We start from the raw sequence: 23,222 nt of genomic DNA on the forward strand, positions 1-23,222 counted from the left end.
GCGGATGGGAAATTTTTTGAGATGCGGACGCTAGATAATGCATAATGAATTGTGATTTTTAGTTGCGGGTAGAGCTGCCGTGTGCCCCAATTTACAGAAGAGCTGAAAGTATTGAGGAAGATGGCAAAATGCGTGCCTGCATAAAGCTGTAATATATGGAGGCCTGGCCGTGGATCCTTCTTTTTTGTTCTTTTTTTTTTACTGTAGCGTACAGGGGATAATTCCTGATTGTTTCGCTGATGACTAATGGTGCATTATGCAGTGATTGTGATATGCGTTCATAAAGAAAATCTTGGGCTCGCATTGTACAAGTTGCCACTGATTGTGATATTGGTATTAAAAGAGGCCAAAATTGTGATAGTTTTAGGAGATATTGTACACCAAAAACTGAGCGTAACATATGAGAATTTCTTCTTGTCTCAAGCTGAGATGGATGACGATTTTCATGTGTTGCTTTCATGAGATTCATCATCCACTTTCACATACAGAAAAATGATGAACTTTGTGCAGTGCAGGCCCTTTGTTTTTAGAAGACGAGTCAATCTCAAGTTTGTAGAATCTCTGTTACGTGATAGCATAAATCAACATAAGTCAAACAGTCTGAAAAAAAGAAGATCTCAAATGATTGTAATTATAACGATGTTGATGATGCAATTGATAATGATTAAAGTCATAATGAAAATGATGATAATGGTGATGATATGACAGTGGTGGAGATGATGGTGGTGATGGTGGTGATGGTGGTGATGGTGGTGATGGTGGTGGTGACGATGGTGATGATGGTGATGATGGTGGTGATGGTGGTGATGATGATGATGATGGTGATGATGATGATGATGATACTACATTACTATGACCAGCCAGTAACCTTCAGGAATCATACCATATCTCTCTCTCTCTCTCTTCCACTTCCTTGATTTAGTTCAATTCAATTCATTTCAATTTATTTGACCCAATCACTCATTGATTAATGCAAATTAATGATTATGAACAATGTTAAATTACAATTTGATGTGATAGTTGAAGTGAAATACATGCATACTATATGACCCCCCCCCAAAAAAAAAAATAAAATAAAATAAAATAAAATAAAAAATATGAATGATGGTCATGGACCCCAAGAAGAACAGCTCATAATGGGGGTCCATGAACACAATGATTTTCATATTAGAATATGTTTTACTAACACACAGATTTATAAAACCAACCAACCAACCAAACAAACAGAACTGTTTTATCCAATGTCATAACCCCACTCACATGAAAGCTTATAGTTCTCAAATTCATTTAGTTTCCTCCCTTTCAACAAGCTCAAATCTACAGGATTTTTTTCTCGTAGTCAAAAGTAGGGCAGTAATGCTCACATTTAATGCCAAATTAAAAATATATCTGTTAGAATTAGGAATATATCTGTTGGGCTAATGATTGTACATGCTGTAGCTGTAACTGGTCTTTGTTACAAGGATTACTGGTATAAACTGAGAGGAGACAGATCCTAAGCTTGTGAGAAATTCAAGGTCCCTTGTTGAGATTTTTATGAAAATTCATATCTGAATTTGTGAATGCAATTTGCTCAGAACCTTTAAATGAATGATGAGAGGATTTTGAAAGGTAATGCCAGAGAGAAAATTTATGATTTGTAAAGCTAGCCCACCCAACCACGGAATGAAAAATCCCCATCAGTGTATGCACACTTTGAATGCCGCGACTTCCTTTTCACGCCCCAACGTGTGATTCATAATTCTTGAGGAATTCCTGCAAGAACTAATGCAAACATTCGACCACAATGCCACCAGTGTAATTAAAACCAGCCCTGTGAAATCCCCTGGATACGCCTGATTCAATGTCGACCCCCACCTCCCCCCCCCCCACGTCATCCCCCCCCCCCCCCTTCACCCTTTCTTTTCTTCGACCTCTTGCCGGCCATTTGTTTCTCACAGATATGTCAATAAATGAGGCACTCGGTTGGGTGACGTAGATGCAAAAGAGCAGTGAGCGTGAGATGTGCATTCAGATTTTTATCTTTAAAGAAAATTTTAGATTGTTGCATTTTCGTGTTCAGGCTCAAAAAAATTTAAAAAAGAATTAAAAATGGTGGCTGTGGCCTAACTTATCACAGAGAAGGGCAAACTTGAAAAAGATTCTGTCTGCATCAGTGGTGTTTTATATTTTGCCTTGGATGGAGTAACTAGAGATAGATTGTGGGGGATGGAAAATGAGGGAATGAGGTGCAACCAGTTTGTACATGGAGGAGAAGGGGCAGGATGCGTGTGGAGAATTATATGCATGGAGACGAAGTCTCGAAACTGAGATCACTGAACTGTTGTGAGGGAGTAGGAAGGAGGTACTAATGAGGTGGGGGTAACATCCATGGTGCCCTCCTAAGGAACCGAAAGACATCCTTGGAAGGAGGTTGCGGAAGGGGGAGTGATCCTGAGGCTGTGATTAACTCAGCAGAATTTCAGTCATTATCTGCTCCTAAATAACTTGTGTGTTGATTATTTAATGTCCTGTTGATAAAAATAGAACAGACCAATGTGTATTTAACTCAGCTGAGAGATAGATACATGTAGATGGCTAGGGATAGATAGATAGATAGATAGATAGATAGATAGATAGATAGATAGATAGAAAGATAGAGATGCAAATATAGATAAATATAAAGATAGAGAATAAGAGACTAAAAAGATGAGGAGGACAAGGAAAGAAGAGGATAAGATCGCAAACATGAAGAAACTATGGGAAGATAGAGGGGTTGATGAAATAAAAATCAGAAGAAGCTATCATGAGCACATAAGATCTCGAGGCCCCTACACTACAGTGCAGCTGGAACTCTGTAGTAGTGTAAGAGATGGATTGTTCTAAACCCAAAAAGAGGAATGTATCCAACAATACCTTTACATTGGATGGAAAAGAAAAAGAGGTGCGGAAATGGTCATTACCACTTGGACATGGCAGCATCTCCTCAAGGCAGGAACTGGCAATGTTCAGTCCTGCATGCATCCTCTTGCAATGGACAAGGTCATTCCCCCTTCACCTCCCCATAGCATCACTGGCCCAAAAATACCTGGTTGCCTGTGCTCTGTGGCATGGGGGAGGCTGTTGTTGCCACCCTTCCCCCCCCCCCCCCCCCCCCACACACACACACATGTGCCTCATTTCTCACTTACACTCCCGGACCCCTCCCCCTCGATTAGAATGTCATCTAAGGATAAACCGAGTCATGTAATATTAACGATATTGAGGCAGCTGTATCAAATATTCATTGCTCCGGTATCAAATGTGTTCGAAGAGCTTTCATTCACTATGCCAAAAGATGCTTGCAACCAACATTTGCTAGTGTCCCTCTACAGAAGTCTTTCTGCATCCGAATTCCTCTCGCCTTCTCCTTCCCCTCTATCCCACTCACCCCCCCCCCCCCTCTTTAAACTGCCCTACCATTCATGTATCATCATGCATTCATGAAGAGAGCCGGAGAATCACTTAGTGAATGGGGGAGAGAGTCGATGATGGTTAAATATAGCTCTCATCAAGTCAGCCCCCAAGTGAGATTACTGGAATGAAAGAGGATGAGCTCTGCTCCGTCATCAGATGTAATGCCTTGATTGCCGGGACACAATTGTGTCCTTGTTATGTAGTTCACAGTGTCTTCAAAAACTTGACGTGGAATTGGATGTATGGGACCATGATGGGGCTAATTCTGTAAGCGTACCCTGATATAGGTATTCTTTTTTCCTCTTTTTGGGGGGCAAAATTCTTAGTGTTTGTTATTTCTAAAGCTCATGTCCTCTTCCAATGTATCCGCAAAAGTAATTTGAAGTCACTGTGAAGACTTTAGACAGTTTGGAATTCCTATTTTTATAACAAACAATGCTTTTAGGAAGATATAAGCGAGTTGCATAATGTCATGATCAAGCCTTTAACGATCAATTTCAGCCAAAAGAGGATCTACATTTATTGAATTTGATGAACATGTGATAGTTGGTACAAAGCAGACTGATTGTTGAAAACCAGGTTATCTGTGCTAATCTCCTCCCATGTGAACAGAGCAGTTTATCCTGCTTCGCTATTTCAGTCCCGAGATATCAAGCCATCTCAAGATACGGAGAGTGCTTGCCAAAGAGAAATGCCAGGTCCTTTTTGGAGGAAGAGAGCAAAAGTTCCTGAAGTGTTCTCTCTCTCTCTCTCTTTCCTTTCTCATCATTTAAATGGGAGTAGAGAATCAACACAAGTCAAAGTGTTGAAAGTCTGATGTAGTGTAAATACAGAAATTCTCAAGGTGCAATAATTCGTGCTACCTTTACCAAATGCAAATCCTAAAACCTGCCAAAATATCTTCATGATTTTCTTCGTCAGCTTATGACTACAGTATTACAAGAGCTACACCTGTAAAACTGGAGTTTTTGCATTGGGGAAATTTTCATGCAACGTGAAACAAAAATAGAAGCCTACAAATTCATCTGCTTGTTATATGTAAAACTAGTTTATTATTGTGATTCCACAGAAATAAAAAGCACACAAAATTCATCTTACGTGGCCGAGCGTGAAAAGTTACTCACACGGAAATTTGCACTTTTACAGTAGTAGCCTATGTGTTTGTGCGTTTGTCCTGGTATTCGGTTGAGCATGTTTATGTGTGCTAGTGGCTTTCTCTGAAGGCCATATGGATTGTTTGTGTACATGTATATCAGTACATTGATTTTTATACGTGGGAATGTCAAACTCTGTCTTGTGTGAATTGGATGAAAACATACAAGTAAAGCAATTGGGCATCTCAAATTCAAGAATAAGCAAATATTTTTTTACTGCTCAGAGCCAAATTTAATTGAGCAAAAATGAAGAAGTTTACAGTATGCAGAAGATGTGATACACATTGAGAAATTGTTTGAATAGGATGAACTACTTCTAGTCAGCACCAGTGCCACATGGGTTTCTCATTTCATGGGGGGTTTGTGTGCTAAAAACTATACACAGCAAACTAATTGCATTTCCACTCCGCTTTGATAGATAGGCTTGATGTTGTCACAGACGAATTTGATAGTTCCAAATTCTTTGCTCTAATTGATGTTGCCGCGTTTTTGAAATCGACAGCACATCCTCGACACCGCAGGGGGAAAAGGGGGTTAACGTGAAATACTCGACCAAGAGTGCAGTCGCGATGAAGTGTTACAAGAGCTCTGTTATTTCGTTTGTTAAAAGTGGAAGTGATAGCAGTGTTCATGTAGCTGAGTGTATTTATGACTTGGTATTATCTAGCGAAGCACATGCTTTAACCCTGGCTCATCATGTAGACTACTGGTAGAGCTGTGAGGATCGGAATCCCTGCACTGTGAGAAAAAAGGTAGACGTACATTAGGGTGTAACAGGGGTCATGTATTTCCTTGGGTGATCTATTTTGAAACATTTCCATTTATTCTCTTGTATATCCTTTAGCACTTTTTTAAAGTGATACAAACCTTGGTGTGTACATTTGACAGAAAAGACAAAAACATCCTTTACACATAATTTGACAAATCTGTCTGCCACACTGGTTTCTGATACCAGTATAGTTTATGTTATATATTTCATGTTTCAATTCCCACCCCAGAAGACATTGACCTCAAGTTTACCCACAATCCCCTTCCCGCAATGACCTCGACTGCAGTCACCAGTGGACGAAGGGAATTCTTGACCTCAAATCTCAATAACCTGACAAGTTTCTTTGTAGTACCTGGCATCATAACCCAATTTGCATCTTGGTATGAAATCTAAAGCTCCTTGCCACTATTAAAAGGGATGATGTCAGTTTGAATGCAAATTTCCTGGTGATGCTGTTAATCGCCTGACGTCCAGAAATTCCTCACCCTCTTGTATCACATTTTATTCCAAAAGGATGTCATCATTGGTCGTTATCACTTGGGTTGGTACAGGACCCCGCTTCTGTGATATATGCATTTAATCATTTAACCAGGGGGAAAAGGTGAAAACCCTGACATCACTCCATTTTCTTCTATCCAGAAAGAAGCGTCCTGGTACATGCATGATAGTTTTATTTTTCCTATATTACAGTACCATGTGTTTGATAGTGGTTGTGCCTCTTTGAGGCCAAATCTATCCAGATGATTGATATTACTCTCATAACCACAGGTCAGAGACATCTGTCCCGTCTGCACATTCTGCCTTTGAACCTCTGAATGCTGGTATAAAACAGTGCGTTAAAGAATGCTTCCAATTTTCTCGTTCTCTCAGGAGTGATCCGTACCACGGAGGAACTGGACCGGGAGAGCATCCCCTACTACTGGCTGACCGTCTACGCTCAGGACCGCGGCGCCATCCCGCTCCACTCCGTAGTCCAGGTCTTCATCGAGGTCTTGGACATCAATGACAACCCCCCGCTGCCCACCCTGCCCGTCTTCCGGGCCAGTATCCCGGAGAACAGCCCCATGGGCGTTTCCGTGGTTACCATCGAGGCGGTGGACCCGGACATCTCCTCGCAGGGTAACCTGACGTTTGCGATCAAGACCAGGTCGGCGCGCAAATACTTTGCCATTGATGAGAGAACAGGTATGTGTACATACATAATTACAGTAGGTCTTTGTCACTGTGCAGTCTTTTCTCATACATCCCAGTGCTTGCTAATGAAACATGTTTGTTGTTGTTATTGCTCATTTCATAATCATACAGCTGTGTGATCATATGTTTTGATTAGTTGTAAATTTGATAAAAATGATAGTTCAGCCATAGAATATCATTGCATATCGGTCAAATTCTGAGCATAAAAGGAGAGGGTAAATTCGAGATGTCTTTGATTCCCCCTTTTTTTTCCTATGAAAAATTTGGGTGTTCTGTTTAGTGTTTAAACATGGAACTGGGTTCATTTATCTTTGACCAATTACTCTGATTTTCAATTCGTATGTTTGGGGTCATCTTTGGATTGTGGGGGGATGGGATGGGAGATGGTGAGAGAAAGTAAAAAAATATACATATATTACGTATTGGTTATGAACACTACTATTGAAATACGATAGTTGTGGCCAGATAAACACTTCATCTGATTGACAAATTGCCCTGTAATGATGTAAATGAGCACTGATTTTTCATTGTCTTAGTATTAGCCTAAAAAAAAAAAATCCTGGGTGTACATATTCGGGCTGGACTCAGAAGATGACTACTACTCTCAGGGTTATTACTGCCTGTTTGAACACAGGTCTGCTAGAGAACTGTTATACTGTATCTGTCATTTTTATGTTAAAAACCAAAAGTGACAGAGCAGTATCTTTGGTGGTAGATTTTGCAGCTCCATAGTTTAAAAAAAATGTATTCTGTGAGAGGATGTGCTGACAGGGCACCTCATTTATGTGATGGGGGGGGGGGGGGGAGGGAGAAATCAGGAGTAGATCCCAAAATCTGTCTGCAAAACGCTCTACGTGCAATTCACGGAAGTCAGTGCAACCAAACTCATTCAGTACCCCTGAATAGGACAGGAAGTTTCTATTGAGCAAGGTTACTCAAATGTAGAGACAGGGCAGTATCAAGAATGGCTGTCGTTTCCATTTGCATTTTTTCCCATATTCTTCATTGTTCCATTTTGTTCTCTGCTTATCTGTCCTATATATCTCTTTAGATCTCTCCTTCTGTCCTCATGCTTTTTTTTTTCTTGGTAACTCTTTTTTTTATGCCTCCGCCACGAAGTGGTGCCGGAGGCATTATGTTTTCGGGTTGTCCGTCCGTCCGTCCGTCCGTCCGTCCGTCCGTCCGTCCATCCGTCCTTCCGTCCGTCCGTCCTTCCGTCCGTCCGTCCGTCGGTCCTTCCGTCCGTCCGTAATGAATTTTGTGGACAAGGTAACTATCAAAACCTGTTGAGGTATCCTAATGAAACTTGGCATGTATGTGTATTAGGGGGTGAAGTTGTGCCTACCAACTTTTGGGTGCACATGCTCAAGGTCAAAGGTCAAAAGGTCAAGGTCAAATACATAAAATTTCACTATTTCCACCACATCTATTGAATGCCTGAAGATATTTTCTTGAAACTTAGTGTATACATGTATTACCCAATTAAGATTCTCTGGTGAAAGTTTGGGTCATGAGGTCAAAGGTCAAAGGTCAAAAGGTCAGGGTCAAATACATAAAATTTCACTATTTCCACCATATCTATTGAATGCCTGAAGATATTCTCTTGAAACTTAGTGTATACATGTATTACCCAATCAAGATTCTCTGGTAAAAGTTTGGGTCATGAGGTCAAAGGTCAAAAGGTCAAGTAAAAATATTAAAACTTCTTTTTTTTTTCTCCATACCTTGGAAAATTGTTCAAGGTATCTTCATGGAACATAGTATATACATATACTGACTGGAAGTGATTATCTAGAGAATGTAGGGTTCAGGTCAGGGGTCAAAGGTCAAGTGCAACACTTCAAAATTTTACTATTTCCCTCTTATCATGCAATGCCAGCAGGGTTATTTTTTTTTTTACACTTGGTGTATACATGCATACATGTGTAACCTAATAGAAATTCTCTGGAAAGTTTTTTTTTTCTTCTTTTTTTGCCTCAAAGGTCAAAAGGTCAAAGATCAAGTGAAAGTGCTGAACTAACTTTTTCCTCCATACCTCGGAAGTGGCTCAAGTTATCTTGAAACTTAGTACATATTATGCATGTTCTACCTGAAAGTGATTATCTTATGAATTTTAGGGTCAAGGGCCAGATGAAAATGGTAACAATTTACTATTCAATTCAGAAATTGCACTTTTTCTCCACACCTGTACCTTGAAAATTACTCAATGCCTAAATGTATGAATGGGTCAAAGTCGAGTTAAAGTCCTTAAATCCCTAGTTACATGCTCTCCTATTCATCCAATTAAACCTAGGTCAAGGAAGGTGAACATTCAACACATTTGTGACAAACTTGTCATTTCAATATTTTGCCAATTTTGTGAAAATGTAATCACACATTGTCCACATGTACTATCTAGACCTATTGGGAAAATCATGCATTATGGCGGAGGCATACCAGTCGCCAAAGCGACATTTCTAGTTTTTTATCCACTGTTATCGTACTCTTATGTTAAAGGGATGGTTGGGTTTTGGTTGAGATCGGGCTTCAGGTTTCCTACTTTTTTGTGAGTTAATGAGAAACTTCTTAGGAAATATGAAAGGGCATACAATTCTAAGAGAAATTCAAAGGTGTTTTTTTTTTTTGGATAAAAATTGGGTTTGAAATTGCTGAGATATCCAAAAACAAAAAGGCCCTAATTAAAGGTGGGTCCCACCTTGAGGACCTCTTTGTTTTACTTTGTTTTTTGGATATCTCAGCCATTTCAAAACTGATTTTCATCAAATAAACTGTGAATTCCTCTTAGCATTGTATGCTCTTTAATATTTCATAAGAGGTTTCTAATTATCTTGCAAGGAGTTAGAATCTGAATCCCCATCTCAACTAAAGCTATAACATCCCTTTAATCTTGCATCTCTTGGCTTTCTATGTGATGATATCTACCTTCATCCATCATGATATTAGTCTATCTACTTTTGCTGTTGTTTCCTTGTGTGTGCTGTTTTATATTCATCGTGATAGTTTGTAGAGCATAGTATGGGCTTAAATAATTTTGCCTTTGCTGTGATCTGTTCACTTGTTTCTTTGCTGGTACAGCACTGCATAAGCATGATATCATGAAAGCATCCCAAGGAGATTCTTTTGATTGGAAATATTTGTTATACAAGAGTACATACCTTTCCTTCTTTTTCTTTTTGTAAACTTAGGTGATTAAAAAAAGAAATCAGCCCTCCCCTCCTGTAAATCAGATGAGATGTAATTCACACAATTTATATTCAAATTGGCGATTTGCCCTGTCGAGTTGTTTTTAGTGTAAACATTACCCCTAGCATTGAATAATTGGTGCTGATTTTAATATGCTGATGAAGGGCAATTTGTCAATCAGTTGCAACGCAATTTGAAGGTTGAAAAGACTGGCAATTTATGCTTTTGTCAATGGCAGAGAACACCGTCAATAAAGGACAAACTCATTGTTTTTCAGCCCAAATTCAATGTGTGTTTACTTTTAGTTTGATCATTTCATTGAAAGGCTGTATATTGTGAAAAGAATAGTTTTATTTCAGGTCTTGAATATTTAATTTTTGAGTGTATAGCAATGCAGAAAAAAAGGAGAATGAAAAAAAAATACAGAAAAACAAAATGTTAGTGGCAAGGAACAGATGCACCTGTGCAGCGCAATATCAGTGCCTTTTTCATTTTGTAGGCTGCCACACCTATCTCGGATGTATGAATATATAGGCATGGCAATGCAATGGGGAAACAAAGGACTGTGCCTTTCTCACCAGTAATGATTTTTCGTAGCTGGTGTGAATGTGCTGGGAGAAGAAAGAGCTGTATTGATCGTTCTCGTGGCGAAAGGCAAAATCGTCGAACCACCGTAGGTTAGCTGGGTGCGATGTGACCTTGCGTCCCTGAAAGGTGTCCTGATGCCAGTGGGACTGCGATCTATATCGAGGGGATTAGAAGAAAAAGAAAATAAAAGCAGAGCAAAATACATCTGTGAGGGCGAGATTCATGGTAGATGAGAAAGGTCCTATCAGCTGAAAATGTTTTGTGTTTTCTCAGTTCCATGGCCCTGAAAGGAAATTAAACAATGCACGGGGCATAGTAGGAGGTCCCGGTATAGCAAATACTGTTGTGTATTTTTCCGGGGGACGGACGGATGCGACGTACTGCAAGAAGTAGGGAAATAGAACATGCGTAGTGACTGGACATAAGATGTATTGCTCGAAAAACATTTGCATTGGTACTTCTCTTTCAGTGCAAACTGTGTTTTGTCCCCCTCCCCTCTTTCTCCATGTCATTATGAGATTTAGTTTTTGATCACTCCTATGGCCACCTACACCCACAGTCCAAATTTCATTTGAACGTGTGCCCAAACATGTTCCTTTACCTTGTTGAACTCTTTCTACAAGTGCTGTTTACGACTGGCCCAGAAAGAACCGAAACCCTTGACAAGCTTTGGATTAAACTCTTGACAATCCCTACGAATGCAAAGACTGGCATACCACTCCCGTACATGAATTAGAAGGATTCATAATCTGGTCATTTATGCATTTTTTTTTTCTCTTCAGTCTCCCCACAGCCCCCCTCCCCCATGACCCCATCTCCCCCCCCCCCCCACCTTCCCTCTTTTGATATTGGTTTTCATCAGGCAGGATTATACTGTTCTATGGGTTCAGGTTGTCTGGTCGGTCTGCACATATGTAAGCTTATTACGGAGATGAGAAGAGAAAAGCTTGCTCCCGAGACTCATTATCCAAATCTACTTGAAGGAGAAGGGGGGTCGCCCACAAAAAAAAATCGGAATTTGGTCGATAATTGGCCGGAGAAGAGAAACTGGGGCGCATGTGTTGCCTCGTGTTACACACACACCAAAAAAAAAAAGGAATAATAAAAGAAAGAAAGACAGTGAGGAAGACACGATTCGGAAGAAGCTCCCTGATTGTGCTATTCTGTATCTCCCAGCATGCTTGACATGCATTGGCAGTGTTTTAGTCTTCACTGCAGTCTGCCGGGAAATAAAATGGTCTCAAACCATTTGCCCTGTGTCCTTGTTAATGAGGTTATGAGACCACAATATGATTCAAGGTACTTGCAAAGGAGTTCTTTCTTCTATTTTTTGTATGCAAATCCACAGTTGATGGCGTCATATTCATCCTGTAGTCGCAAGTTTTCTCCTTGAAAGTTCAACAAGAATCAGAATGTATTGCCGTATGTATTGGACAGTGGTTGGAAATGGTTTAGAAGTCATATAAATGAAGCCAAGGGTCTAGTTGTAGCAGACTACCTCCCCTTCATCCTTTTCATGTGGTCTGCAGTAGAGTGTAACACCATAGGATGACCGGAGCTGAAAGGCACTAGTTGTGGCTGAATCAATACCGTCCCCAAATCTTCTTGTTTATTGCCTCATCTTACATATCGCGTAACAACGAGGGCAGCACACCGTATTCACACTCTACTTCTCCTCCCCGTGACGTGCGAGTTTGCATGCCTGTGGTTACCTTTTGTCGATGCTTCTCGGGAGGGAGAGAGAGAATCGCTAAAATACTGACTTCACGAATCCTTTCACTGTCTTGTCTGGGCTTTTCATTTTCCCTCTGCTTTTAGGAATAAATCCCTCTAAGAACATGTGTTCATATCCGCAGATGGCTAAAAAGGCTGGATTTCCAAATCCCCTCTCAAATCCATTGATGCTCTCGTGTATTCTTCCCGCTGTCCCATTCTTTTGGTCCCCTTAATCTGTTGTTGTCTTGTTATCATCATCAAAGCATGACCCTGTTTTCCACTGCCTTTTTACCAATGCATGTTTATATCACTGCACCTGCCTAGCTGTTGGATGTATTTTACCGCCTTCATTCGTCATCTGAGGGTCAATAACCTGATGGAAACCTTTCTTGTCTCCCTCAATGCACCCTACCCTGATCCACGTGCCCCCCCCCCCACCTCCGCTAAACAAGCAAACAAAGAAACAAACATATATATTGTATGCACCATATATTTAACAAGTCAAATTAGGACTTTCTGACACTTTCACAAGTGGTTAAAGTTGCGATTGATGAGTACTGCACTGAACGGAGCATGCATGTCGCATTCGTGTAGGAATCAGAGTTGATTTTTTTTTTTTTTTGCATGTTGCAAAATTCATGAAGGGCATGCGACTCACAAAATGTGCAAAAATAAATACAACTGTGTACCTTGCAAAACAGTCAGCATCGTACTTACTCTTGAATCCTTGCTGTACGTGAGCTGTAATCATCATCAACCTGTTTGCCTTTGTGTATTGTCTCTGTATCCTTGACATTCTGTGTTGGCAACAGCTCTGTAAGGGTTAAATCTTGCCGATTCACAACTTTCACCCATGGATGCAAAGTAGACATGGAGGGGAAACATTTTTGTTTTTTTAGTTTTTGTGCTCCATTTCTGCAGGCCTTGCAGAAAACATTTGCATTAACCGCATCGCAAAGGAGATTGCCGCCTGCAGAATCAATTTTTATTGAATTCTGCAATGTGATTTGGATGATATTTTGCAGAGATGAAAATACATGGCACTTAGCTGCAAACGGGAGACGGGAAGTTTCATGGAGAAAGTATGTTCTGGGTTGCGTTTGTGTGTTGCAAACCTTGAAGTGTGTTATTCAAGTGCAACGCCACGTGTGCACGTGTTTGTTTGTGCATTATGTTTAGCTTGCAGAATTGGAAGAGAAAATTCACAGAAATGAACTGTAGTGTTGTTGAGTGATTCGGCAAGTAAGCCGTTATGTGGATTTCTCATAATAAGATGGTATTATATTCTCTGATTTCTCAATTATGTTGACTGCAAATAGGCATGCCTGTCAGTCAGTTGAATTGGCATAGATATTTGTATCTTACAATGCTCTGCATAAATTTGGCCAGTTTTAAGCTTACTTCTAGCATTTGTGGTAGGTGGCATGAATCCACCCATATTTAGGACCAAACCCCATCGTTTCTGTCTACAATTCCATTTCTGAATGCCAGTGCTGAGCATTTCATGATACTTATATGTAATTATAACTTGCATATTTTTATCAATCAATTTACTACTTGCTATAAATTCTTTTGTCAATTCTATTTTTAGTGATCGATACTGGCAAGATTTCTCTGGACAGTAGGCCTTTTTCAGGCAGGCAAAACACGTAGTTCCATTGTTAGATGCAGCTCATCAAATGCCTCCCAATTTCTTGCCATTTCACAATCGTGGCCACTACAATGCAGTGACACCCAAGTAACCTCTTAACATGATGTCACCACATCGCCACATACGTTAAACTAACAAAGAAAGAGAGAAAAATGTAAATTGAGGAAGTATCTAGAATGGAGTAGGATGTGGAGATACCACTAATCCAATGTGAAAGCATGGAGTGTGGTAAACCACAGAGAAGGAGGAGGCATGCTAAGCCCCAAAAGTTTTCACTCATCCGCCCCTTCCCCTCCCCTCTGCCCTTTCCTTTTTCTTAGGGAAGACAAGTGAGGCCGCCCTCTAGGGAAGGAATGTATTGCAATAGAATCAATGTCTCAAGATTTTGAAGGAAACATGATTTCATTGTTCCTACTGTTGTGAGAAGCTGTCCTCGAGTCCCTGCATGATTTGCCAAATTTATCCTTTTTTTGGGGGGGGGGGGGAGAGGGGTAAGATGTCTTTTAAACCACTCAGCTTAACCTCACCCTTGGATTTTCATTCTGTACAGGAGTGTTTTTCCATGAGGAGGACAATTCATATTTACTGAGGCTGATTAGCGGGAAGAAGATTGCCTGCCAGGAGTACACTGTACCTCTAGCATAATGCACATGTAGTGCTACCCTCTGCACCTAATCTGACTAATCCATGGGGGGGGGGGGGGGGGGGCATCTTAGATGGGCCATCACTTCTTAATGGAATCAATTAGTGCCTGACTGAAGGCTGCCATGTCTTGTTTGATTTTCTCACTCTCTGCAATGTTCACCAGGAAAAAAAAATATGAAGAAAATGTTACAAGAAATCTAGCTACTGTAGCATCTCTTATGCAATGCTAGCATGAGAGGAGAACCCTGTTATATTTGTCGTAGACAATAAATATATGGGCCCATGCAATATGCACAGTGATAGTGTGCATCGTATGAAGTATGAAGGAACTGTTGCAATTATTAGCTGCATTCACATGCACTGAAAATTAACATTTTTAGAAAATCATTTTTATTTTCAATACAATGTTAATACTGTTAATTCTATTTGTGTGTCTGGACACACACGCAAATATTGTCAACTACAGCAATCCCTGTCACAAAGCAAAAATCAGTCCTGCTTGATTCTTCTTTTAAATATTGCAACAATTTGCTCTATTTTGCGATGTTTGTGATTGGCACGTGGAGACTCTATTGGTTTTTTTTTTTACATTTTCAAATCCCAAAATGTAACTGGCCACAGTTGGTCTGCACGCACGCTCAGATGACCTGGGACAAATTCTGGTCACTTGTTTTTGCGATAATTTGTCCTGGACAGCATGTGTGAACGGTTGCAAACAGAATAGATCTTTGCATTATGATGCAAAAACCATTGTGTGTGAATGTGTCTATTAAGTTTCCCAGAACCATGGCCCTCAAAATGCCATTGCTGCTGCATAGGGTCATCTAGCCTGTGGGTGTGACAAGGATATACTGCTATGCTTTGCATTCTGTTCAGTAGCAAGTTCTGTGTGATCTGCCAGGCGTTTGAAGAAGTGTAAATGGATAGGCAGCTATCATTCATTCATTTATTCATGCATTTGACAAGAAACAAACAAGAAATGAATGATGAGGCATCTGTGGCCTCTATACATAGCATCCCTTTGCAACAGAAGAAGAAGAAGAAAGAAAAAGTAGTACTGCCACATTCATTACTTGCCATGGAAACAAAACTACCATGGCATTGTTATATTGAAGGCCAATAGCCATCAGCATGACACTGTGTATAATGGGATGAGAAATTAAGGAAGCAGTTTTGGGGGTTTTTCAGAGTTACATCAGAGATCTTTAATGAAAGGTGGGATGTCTTCCAGACATTTGTATACAAAATGCTTCTGAACCAATACATTTTGTGCGTATCACATTTCACATCGACAAACTAGAGAATTACTTGTTTTTCCGTTCTGTAATCAAATGGGTAACCCAGTCTAGATTCCAATCTATTACTGCTGATAACTACGTAGAAGTCATGCAGGTGTTTGAAAGCTGGAAAACAAGGTGGTCACATGAGATTAACTTGTTTCTTGAAACCTTCCCGCCCACAACAAGTTTTCCTCTTGTAAACAAGCAGATTAGTGAAATTTTGTTTTGGAGGTTGGTGGGTCCAGACTTCCTTCTTAAATCTGGTAATCTCTTCTTTTTCTTTTTCTTTTTCAAGAGGAGGAGAGGGAAATAAAAGTATAATCTTGAAGCTGAGGAGCCAGCACAACTTAAAAACCATCCTGTCTGTGTGGGAAGTCGTACAAAGTATGTACTCTAAAAAGGAACTGAGTAGAAAATGGGAGATTGGATTTTGTTAATCCATTTCTATTTTTCTTCTACCAACCAAAGCAAGTGATGAGGAGATGTTATGCTTTGAACAGAATTAGGAAGAGATTTTCAGATTTGGAGTCCACAGAGTTTTTCACAAGTGACTCATTTATTCATTGTGTAAACAGCCCTCCCACAAAACGATGTCTTCTGTTGAAGGTTTGGGCAGAAAGCTGTTTGCCGTACGGTACAGATGAAGCCAGTGTTAGGGATGATAGTAGTTGAGTAGAGTTATATTCATAGCCTGTGTCTTTTAACCCATTTAGGGTGGACTGATTTTGCTACAACACACATTTCCCATAGAGACCTGCCCGATTATACTCAGGACTCGTCCTCAACGGGTTATTAAAGTACACTATCGGCCTTTCTTTTTTTTCACTGTTTTTTTAGGTAAATCAAAACTATCAAGAGATAATTGCAAGAAAGGTTATGGGAAAGAAATTATTTTTAAACCACAGCCTTTTACGCTCAACATCTCATCTGACCTCAGTATACAAGGATGATTATGTTGGCACAAAAAAATTGTGTCCCTCCAGAGGAAATTACCAGTAGGCTTCACAGAATTTTTAACCTTCAGAGATGCTTGCAGTGCATGGTCATTCTGTGGTAATTTTCAATTTAAGAAAAAAAGAAAGACTGAGGTCATTCAGCAATGAAAGGGTAGAGGTTTACCATGATAATTTAGAGTCCATTCTTTTTAAAAAGCAGTGTGTATGAAGGATATTGTATTGTAGTAGATGGCACTGACATGTATAGTATTTATGTACTTATCGTTTGGGAATTTCTGCAGGGACGATGCTTCGGTCTACAGGCAGAGAGCAGAATCCTACGAAGGCGTCTTGTTTCTATTACAGGTTTCAGATTTGTATGAGAAGAACTTGTATGAGAGCGTATTCAAAATGCCCACGCATTCTTAATCTAGTTGTTGTTGTTTTTTGTCAGTCAAGAGTAAGATTGAAGGTTGCATCTGTGCTAGGCAAGCAATGGAGTTGTCATACAGCCATTGCAGTTGTACCAAATGTTGTATGCCTATGCATTCAGCAGTCAGAGAGGTGGTTCGTTTTGGTGTTTAAACGCTCAAAATTAAACTCTTAAACCTGAATACAAAGTCATGTCAGGAACATTGCATGCATATATGAGAGATTTTTTTTTCCCCAGTCTGAAAATCCTCTGCATCCCATGTATCACAAAAAACATGCCTCTTTCTTACAGACGAGCTGTTGCGCACATGTCTACTTCCTTGGTGAAGCCGTCCCTTGCCTTGAGAGGCAAAATTCAAGGGGTGTGCAATAGTAATCAACCTCTGAAGTTGTCTGACACCTGTTAGTGGGTCCAATGTATGCACTGATTGGAGCCAATGGAATTGTGGCTCTGTTGTAAAGGGGAAATCTGGAAGTCCGCTCAAGCCACGCAGAGTGAAGCATTGCAAAATACAGACTTCTCCCATTTAGATGTGTTTGCCTTGACTTTTTTCCCCCTTTCTTTTCATCGTATTTCTCATTTGCTTGCTCATGTGTCCCAAGCCAGGTCACAGCTTTTCAAGTTTCATTGTGTCTTGCCTTCCAACTTGAAAGAAAAATCTCAGGGAACATTTGGCGTAGATTTCTGTGGAAAATAGGACAGCCTACCAATGAAAAAAAAATAATGAAAAAAAGTCAGCCCTGTTGATGTCAATTTGAGCCTGTGAAATGATAATGTTTGGAGGAGCCTGTTTTCTTTCCTTTACTTGAGAAAATATTCGTGGGCAATAACATGCTCTCCACCTAATCTGCCTGCTTCATTGCTCCCACCATCAAAGTCCTCTTGAGTTAGGGCCCTGGATTGGCTTTACTTGCAAAAGACTCTCGTTGATACCGGCTATCCTTCCGGCACGGATCAACTCCCGAACTTCAACGTTCTCTCCTTGATATATCTCCTCACCTCACACAGATCAAAACCTGTGTTTTGTCCCTTGAGCCCCTGATGGCTGCACCACTTACCAGAACAAGTTTCAAGGTGATCTCTGAACCACTTTCCAGCGTTAATCAGATGTCAGACTGGAGCAAGGGATTTCTACCCGGAAATTATAGCTTTAAGGAGCATAAAGAACTTAAAGGGAAATCGTGCGTGAGCTAGACTATGAAATAGTGAACATAGAAAGAGGCTAGTTTGTGGAGGGCTGCATGCTGTACCAATACCATGCTCGCAGATGATGAGTGATTTTCATAAGTAGGCCTATTGGACTAAATAGGCCAAAGATTGATATTGTTTATATGTGTGTTGATGGGTATATTCCTCAAAAGGGGAAGTGCAATGATACAAAATTGTGAGTGAACTCCAGAAGCATGTCTTTGATATATGCAGACTGCTTCATTGATATTCATATGCATATTTTGTCAAAGATGGCTGTTTGTAGTTATGCAATCATACTTGTTGGTTGAGCAGGTGCAAAGAATTGCAAGTGAGTTAGGTTTGCTTGGGTTTTGCTTTCCCCCCTCCCATCAAGCATACTCAATATCTACCAAAGAGAGGATGAGCAGCCTGAAAGTGTAATAGCACTCATTAACAGTAATGTACTAAAAGTGAAGTCTTGACTTTAAGCGGGAAAAATCTTATCAGAAGGCAACTTGGCTCCCAGGGGCCGAGTATGGTGCATAGGAGTGAACAAGGCCAAGGTATGAAAAACATCCCCTCTCCAGCTTGTAGATCGATCAGGGCACGGCCGTCCCGTCCCCCCCTGACTCTCTCGTAATCGCTACAGCCAGTCTCTTTCCTTCGTTCACGCATTTTTCTGTCGTGTTCACAAGCCGCCTTTGATAGGAAAGGAGGGGGAAAAAGACAGATTAAGGAAAGACTGGACTCAGACATGTATTCTTATCAAACAAGACCCTCTGATTGCAGATGTAATCCTAGTTTACTTTCCTCGTGATTTGAAAACTGCAACATGTAGAAATAAGCAAACCTACAGTATAAGGAATCTATAGATGCCATCCTCATAATCCATGCAATGCAAATTGTCATCTAATGAATATAATTTTGCCATAAATGGTATAAAGTGAAAGGGTTTTCATCTTCATAACACACGCAATGTACAGTTTGAGTTGAACTTGGCCGTAGCACGAATTTACAGGCGTGTCCAAAAATACGACAAGCACTGTCATGTGCTGATGACCTCCCACAAATCTTTTTTTTTTCCAAACTTTAATCTCGAAAAGCTGATTAGCTTGGCATGCATTGATCCGTGGACAGGAGCCATTTGGAAAAGGTCAATGCCTTGGAAGTATGATCTTTTGTATACCAACATGTTTATTGGGAGATTATATACCTAGCAAATTAAACAAACTTAATGGAGTTAAACCTTGCTGTCACTGAAGACATTAAACTTGCGCCCCCCCCCCCTCCCAGTGAAGATTTAAAATTAAATATACAAAGAATGGACATAGATATAGGGCCTATATATATTATATCATTTATTATATTTTTTTATTGTATCTTTAGGTATATTTATATTACTATAATATATTTTCCTTTTGTACAGTTCTGTTCGAGCTCCTGTTTGAATTCTTGGCAAGGTTAAGGAGAGAGGAAATACTAAAACAGAGGAGAAAAAACTATAGTGTCACGATGATTAGTGCTTCATTGCCACATCTGCAGAATAGTTCTGACCCCACTCCCTGCCCCCCCCCCCCAATCCATTTCCCTTTGCTCTTGTTTGCAATGAAGTAGGAAAGCAGATCCCTGATTGATCAAATATCTGTTGAATTATGAATAATGTTTTCATTTACCTGCCCCCGCCTCTCACCACTCCGGGGGCAGCGGATGTTGTCCGTCACCGTGACCAGAAAGAAGATTGTCGGCAAGTCGTGTCGAGTAGCGTTTGGCTTAACTGCTGCGTGCTTGGCGTATTACTGCCAATCTGAAAAACAGACCTGGCTGAGATATCTGATACATATGGACGGGATTTTTAAACATAAGATATTATTTCCTTGGGTGTGTTGAGGTGTGAATTTAATCATATATTAAAACTATTTAAGGGTCGGGGTCAGTCCAACACTGATGTTACATTCTGTCTGTATTGGGATGTCAAATGCCAGCAAGTGACCCACTTAAAAGGGTTGCAAAGTCATATTTCCTGGAGAATAATGGCATGGCAAATAAAGCCATATTTGCATGTACCGTTTATTCAACACGGATTGGACACAGATGCATTCCAGTGTACCAGATGAGTCATATGTGTGCACACAGATATGAAATTCCAGAGTGATCCCATGAAATATACCTACATCATCATGTATTATGTCTACCCAGCCATACAAGCAGATTTCATAGCCACATAGAAATTTCAAGCATTGTTTTATTTATCTAAATTACTAATGAATAGATTACTTTGTGTCCAGCCATTCTTTAATAGAACACTCCAGCTTTTATGATATTTATTCCAAATCATTTAATAAAAAACATCTTGTTTTCCCTTCAGTAGCAAAATTGATTTTCCAGTTGCCCTCATGATGGAAATAATTGTTTATTGCTAGTTAAACGATAAGGAATCTTATGTAGGCCTATGATATATCTACGTCTTGGGAGATTTTATCAAGGAATCTAATAATTCACATTGTATTCAAGACCCCTTCTTCCCAAAGGAGGACTTCTTACTTTTAAATCTAATGTAAGTCTTTTGATTTTTGCTGTAACACCATCTCAAGCAATGCTAAACTGAATTCAAGTAATAGGCTAAAAGGAGGGTAGAATATCTGGAGTTGTATTATATTTATGCATCCATTTGCATTTGAATATGTATGTTTGTGTTTTGAGTGAAAGTTGTGATATTACATGTCAAAGAACAATATTGTGTCAGTTGACTGATTGTCTTTGACATTATCATGCACATGTGCAAGAGAATCAGCGTTCAGCTGCATCTCTTCTTGAGTTGAGACTAAAAATTGGCATTATAAAATGAAATCCTTTCTCCAGTGGTACAGGAAGATCAGATGCATGCAATTGATTCCTCTCAGTGCTGTCACGTTTACCAGCTCTGATTTGCTGTGTTTCAAATTCTCAACCCCACATGTTATTAGGATTTCTCGTAGATATATCAGAGTGGACAGTAAGGATTGGGGGGGGGGGGGGGAGGATTTGGTTCTTGTTTTTGTGTTTTTCTTATGTTGTTTGTTTTATTCCTTCTTCTTCCATGCTTGTTGGTCAGTCCTTGTTGATGAATTCACTCATAAAAAGTTGGATTTCGTATTCCCCCTTTCCTGGCTTCTCGTTGCAGCTGTCTCGCCTTGAAGCAAGATTTTCAGAGCTATTCATTTCGCTTGCCAAATCCATATTCTCCCCCAACCCCCAACCCCCTTCTCCCCTTTGCTCTTTTGGTTTTCTAGCTACTCATGATCCCACAATTGGCTGTGTATTTGGCAGGAAAATATTAAAGGACTGGTTACCTTGCCAATAAATTTGTCCACCTCATCAATCCATCACCCAGATATGTCATCAGTTTCGTCACTCCAGTATCATACAGTTCCTTCTGATTTATGGCGTTAATTTACTGGTCGGTCTTGTATCTTTCTTCCGATTTTTATGAGATATGACTGATGATATTTTGTGAATTATATCACATGCTTTTGTGGTTATTGGAAATCATATCACGAACAGGAGAAATAGACTAGTGTTCTGCCATGTTGTCTTTTTATAATGATGTTGATGGTTATGATGATGATGATAACGACGACGACGACGACGATGATTATGATAATAATAATAATAATAATAATAGTAATAATGATAATAATAATGATAATAATAAAAATAATAATGATAATAGTAATGATGATATAATAATGATAATAATAAAAACAACAATTACAACAGCAATTACAACAACATTGATAAGAATACTTGATATTTTTCTTTCTTATTGTTGCTTGTTTTTCCTTTTTCTTTTTCTGTTCCTTCCTGTTCTGTTCAGAAACATTCTGAAAGATAAATTTACACATTATTCAGGATAAATGTCATTAATGGTGTCATTTGTAATTGTAATTAATGGTAAAATGATTGTTTATGATGTCATATATAAAAATATGTGTATATAGCCATATGAAATTATATTCCACAGAGATGTAGTTTCTTCATTCTATCTCTTATACCAGCTTTCTTCATCAGGATCCATTATTGGAAGACACAGTAACATAATAAATTGACAATGACATTGTCATTGATAACAATATTGCATAACAATGTATTTACAGCAGGTTGTGAAAATATTTCTTGCATCTATGTTTATGAATATAAATTTTGGTTTTGTTGTTGAAAGAATTTTCCATTAGTGGATGATGTTGTGACCGGCAGCCATCTCTAGATTTTGAGACACTGTTCGATCAGCTGCCATTGGGTATTCATAAAGAAAAGGAAGGCCAATGTCACGATTGCACGACAGTCATAATGTAATGGGGCTGACAGAAAATGAGTTTATTGTCTCGAAATTACATGAAATGTTTTTCTCTTTTGAATGAATGATCTGATTGAATTATTTCTACTTTATTGATACATCTCTTTTCAAATCTGTGGGAGTTTTCTTTTTTGTTGGTTTGTTTGTTACTTTTCTTGGAATAATGATTAAGTATTGACCGTTTCATCTATTTTTTTCTCTCTATGCAGGTGTCATCACGACTGCAGGGAAAGTGATCGACAGAGAGAAGAAGGGCTCCGAGCTCGACTTTGAGGTTTGTATCATACGTTGTGTCATGTAGGCCTATATTTCCTTTCATATGTGTTTGTGTGTTTGTGTGTTTGTGTGTTTGTGTGTTTGTGTTTGTGTGCTGTCTGTAATGTCTCACAATGTGGACTTATAAACAGGCATGATATGCACAGTCACGCGTTCAAGTTTTGTTTTTCTTCTTCTTTAAATTTGTCATTTTAATGCAGTCCTTCTCTTTGCACTGATAGCAATTTAGGGCACATTTCATGTGAGAGATGTAGGTCCCCTATTAAGATATTCCAGATAAATGTGGAATATAAATGTCGGCATACAAAGGCAGCGCAGAATTATTCAAGAACCAGGAGGCTGAGCAGTAGAGATAGAGACAGCCGACAGCTATATGACCAGCTATGACCACCGAACATGTGGCATGGCGTGACAATGCAAAAATTGGTAGCCCACTAAATAGGCCAAGATATCTATATCT

At 39.6% G+C, this 23,222-nt stretch overlaps 1 protein-coding gene across 1 annotated transcript in view; it reads left to right on the forward strand.

Moving 5' to 3' along the window:
• Window positions 1-23,222, forward strand: part of LOC139727958 (protocadherin Fat 1-like) — a 172,326-nt gene that overhangs the window by 68,987 nt on the left and 80,117 nt on the right. The window contains exons 3-4 of the mRNA XM_071638930.1: window positions 6,229-6,543; window positions 22,696-22,760. Of these exons, the coding sequence (XP_071495031.1) occupies window positions 6,229-6,543; window positions 22,696-22,760 (380 nt within the window). The remainder of the gene's footprint in view (window positions 1-6,228; window positions 6,544-22,695; window positions 22,761-23,222) is intronic.

Source organism: Diadema antillarum, unplaced genomic scaffold (genome assembly GCF_040938485.1).
Source record: "Diadema antillarum isolate AM-2024a unplaced genomic scaffold, OU_Dant_1.0 seq00000160_RagTag, whole genome shotgun sequence".
Classification (NCBI taxonomy): domain Eukaryota; kingdom Metazoa; phylum Echinodermata; class Echinoidea; order Diadematoida; family Diadematidae; genus Diadema; species Diadema antillarum.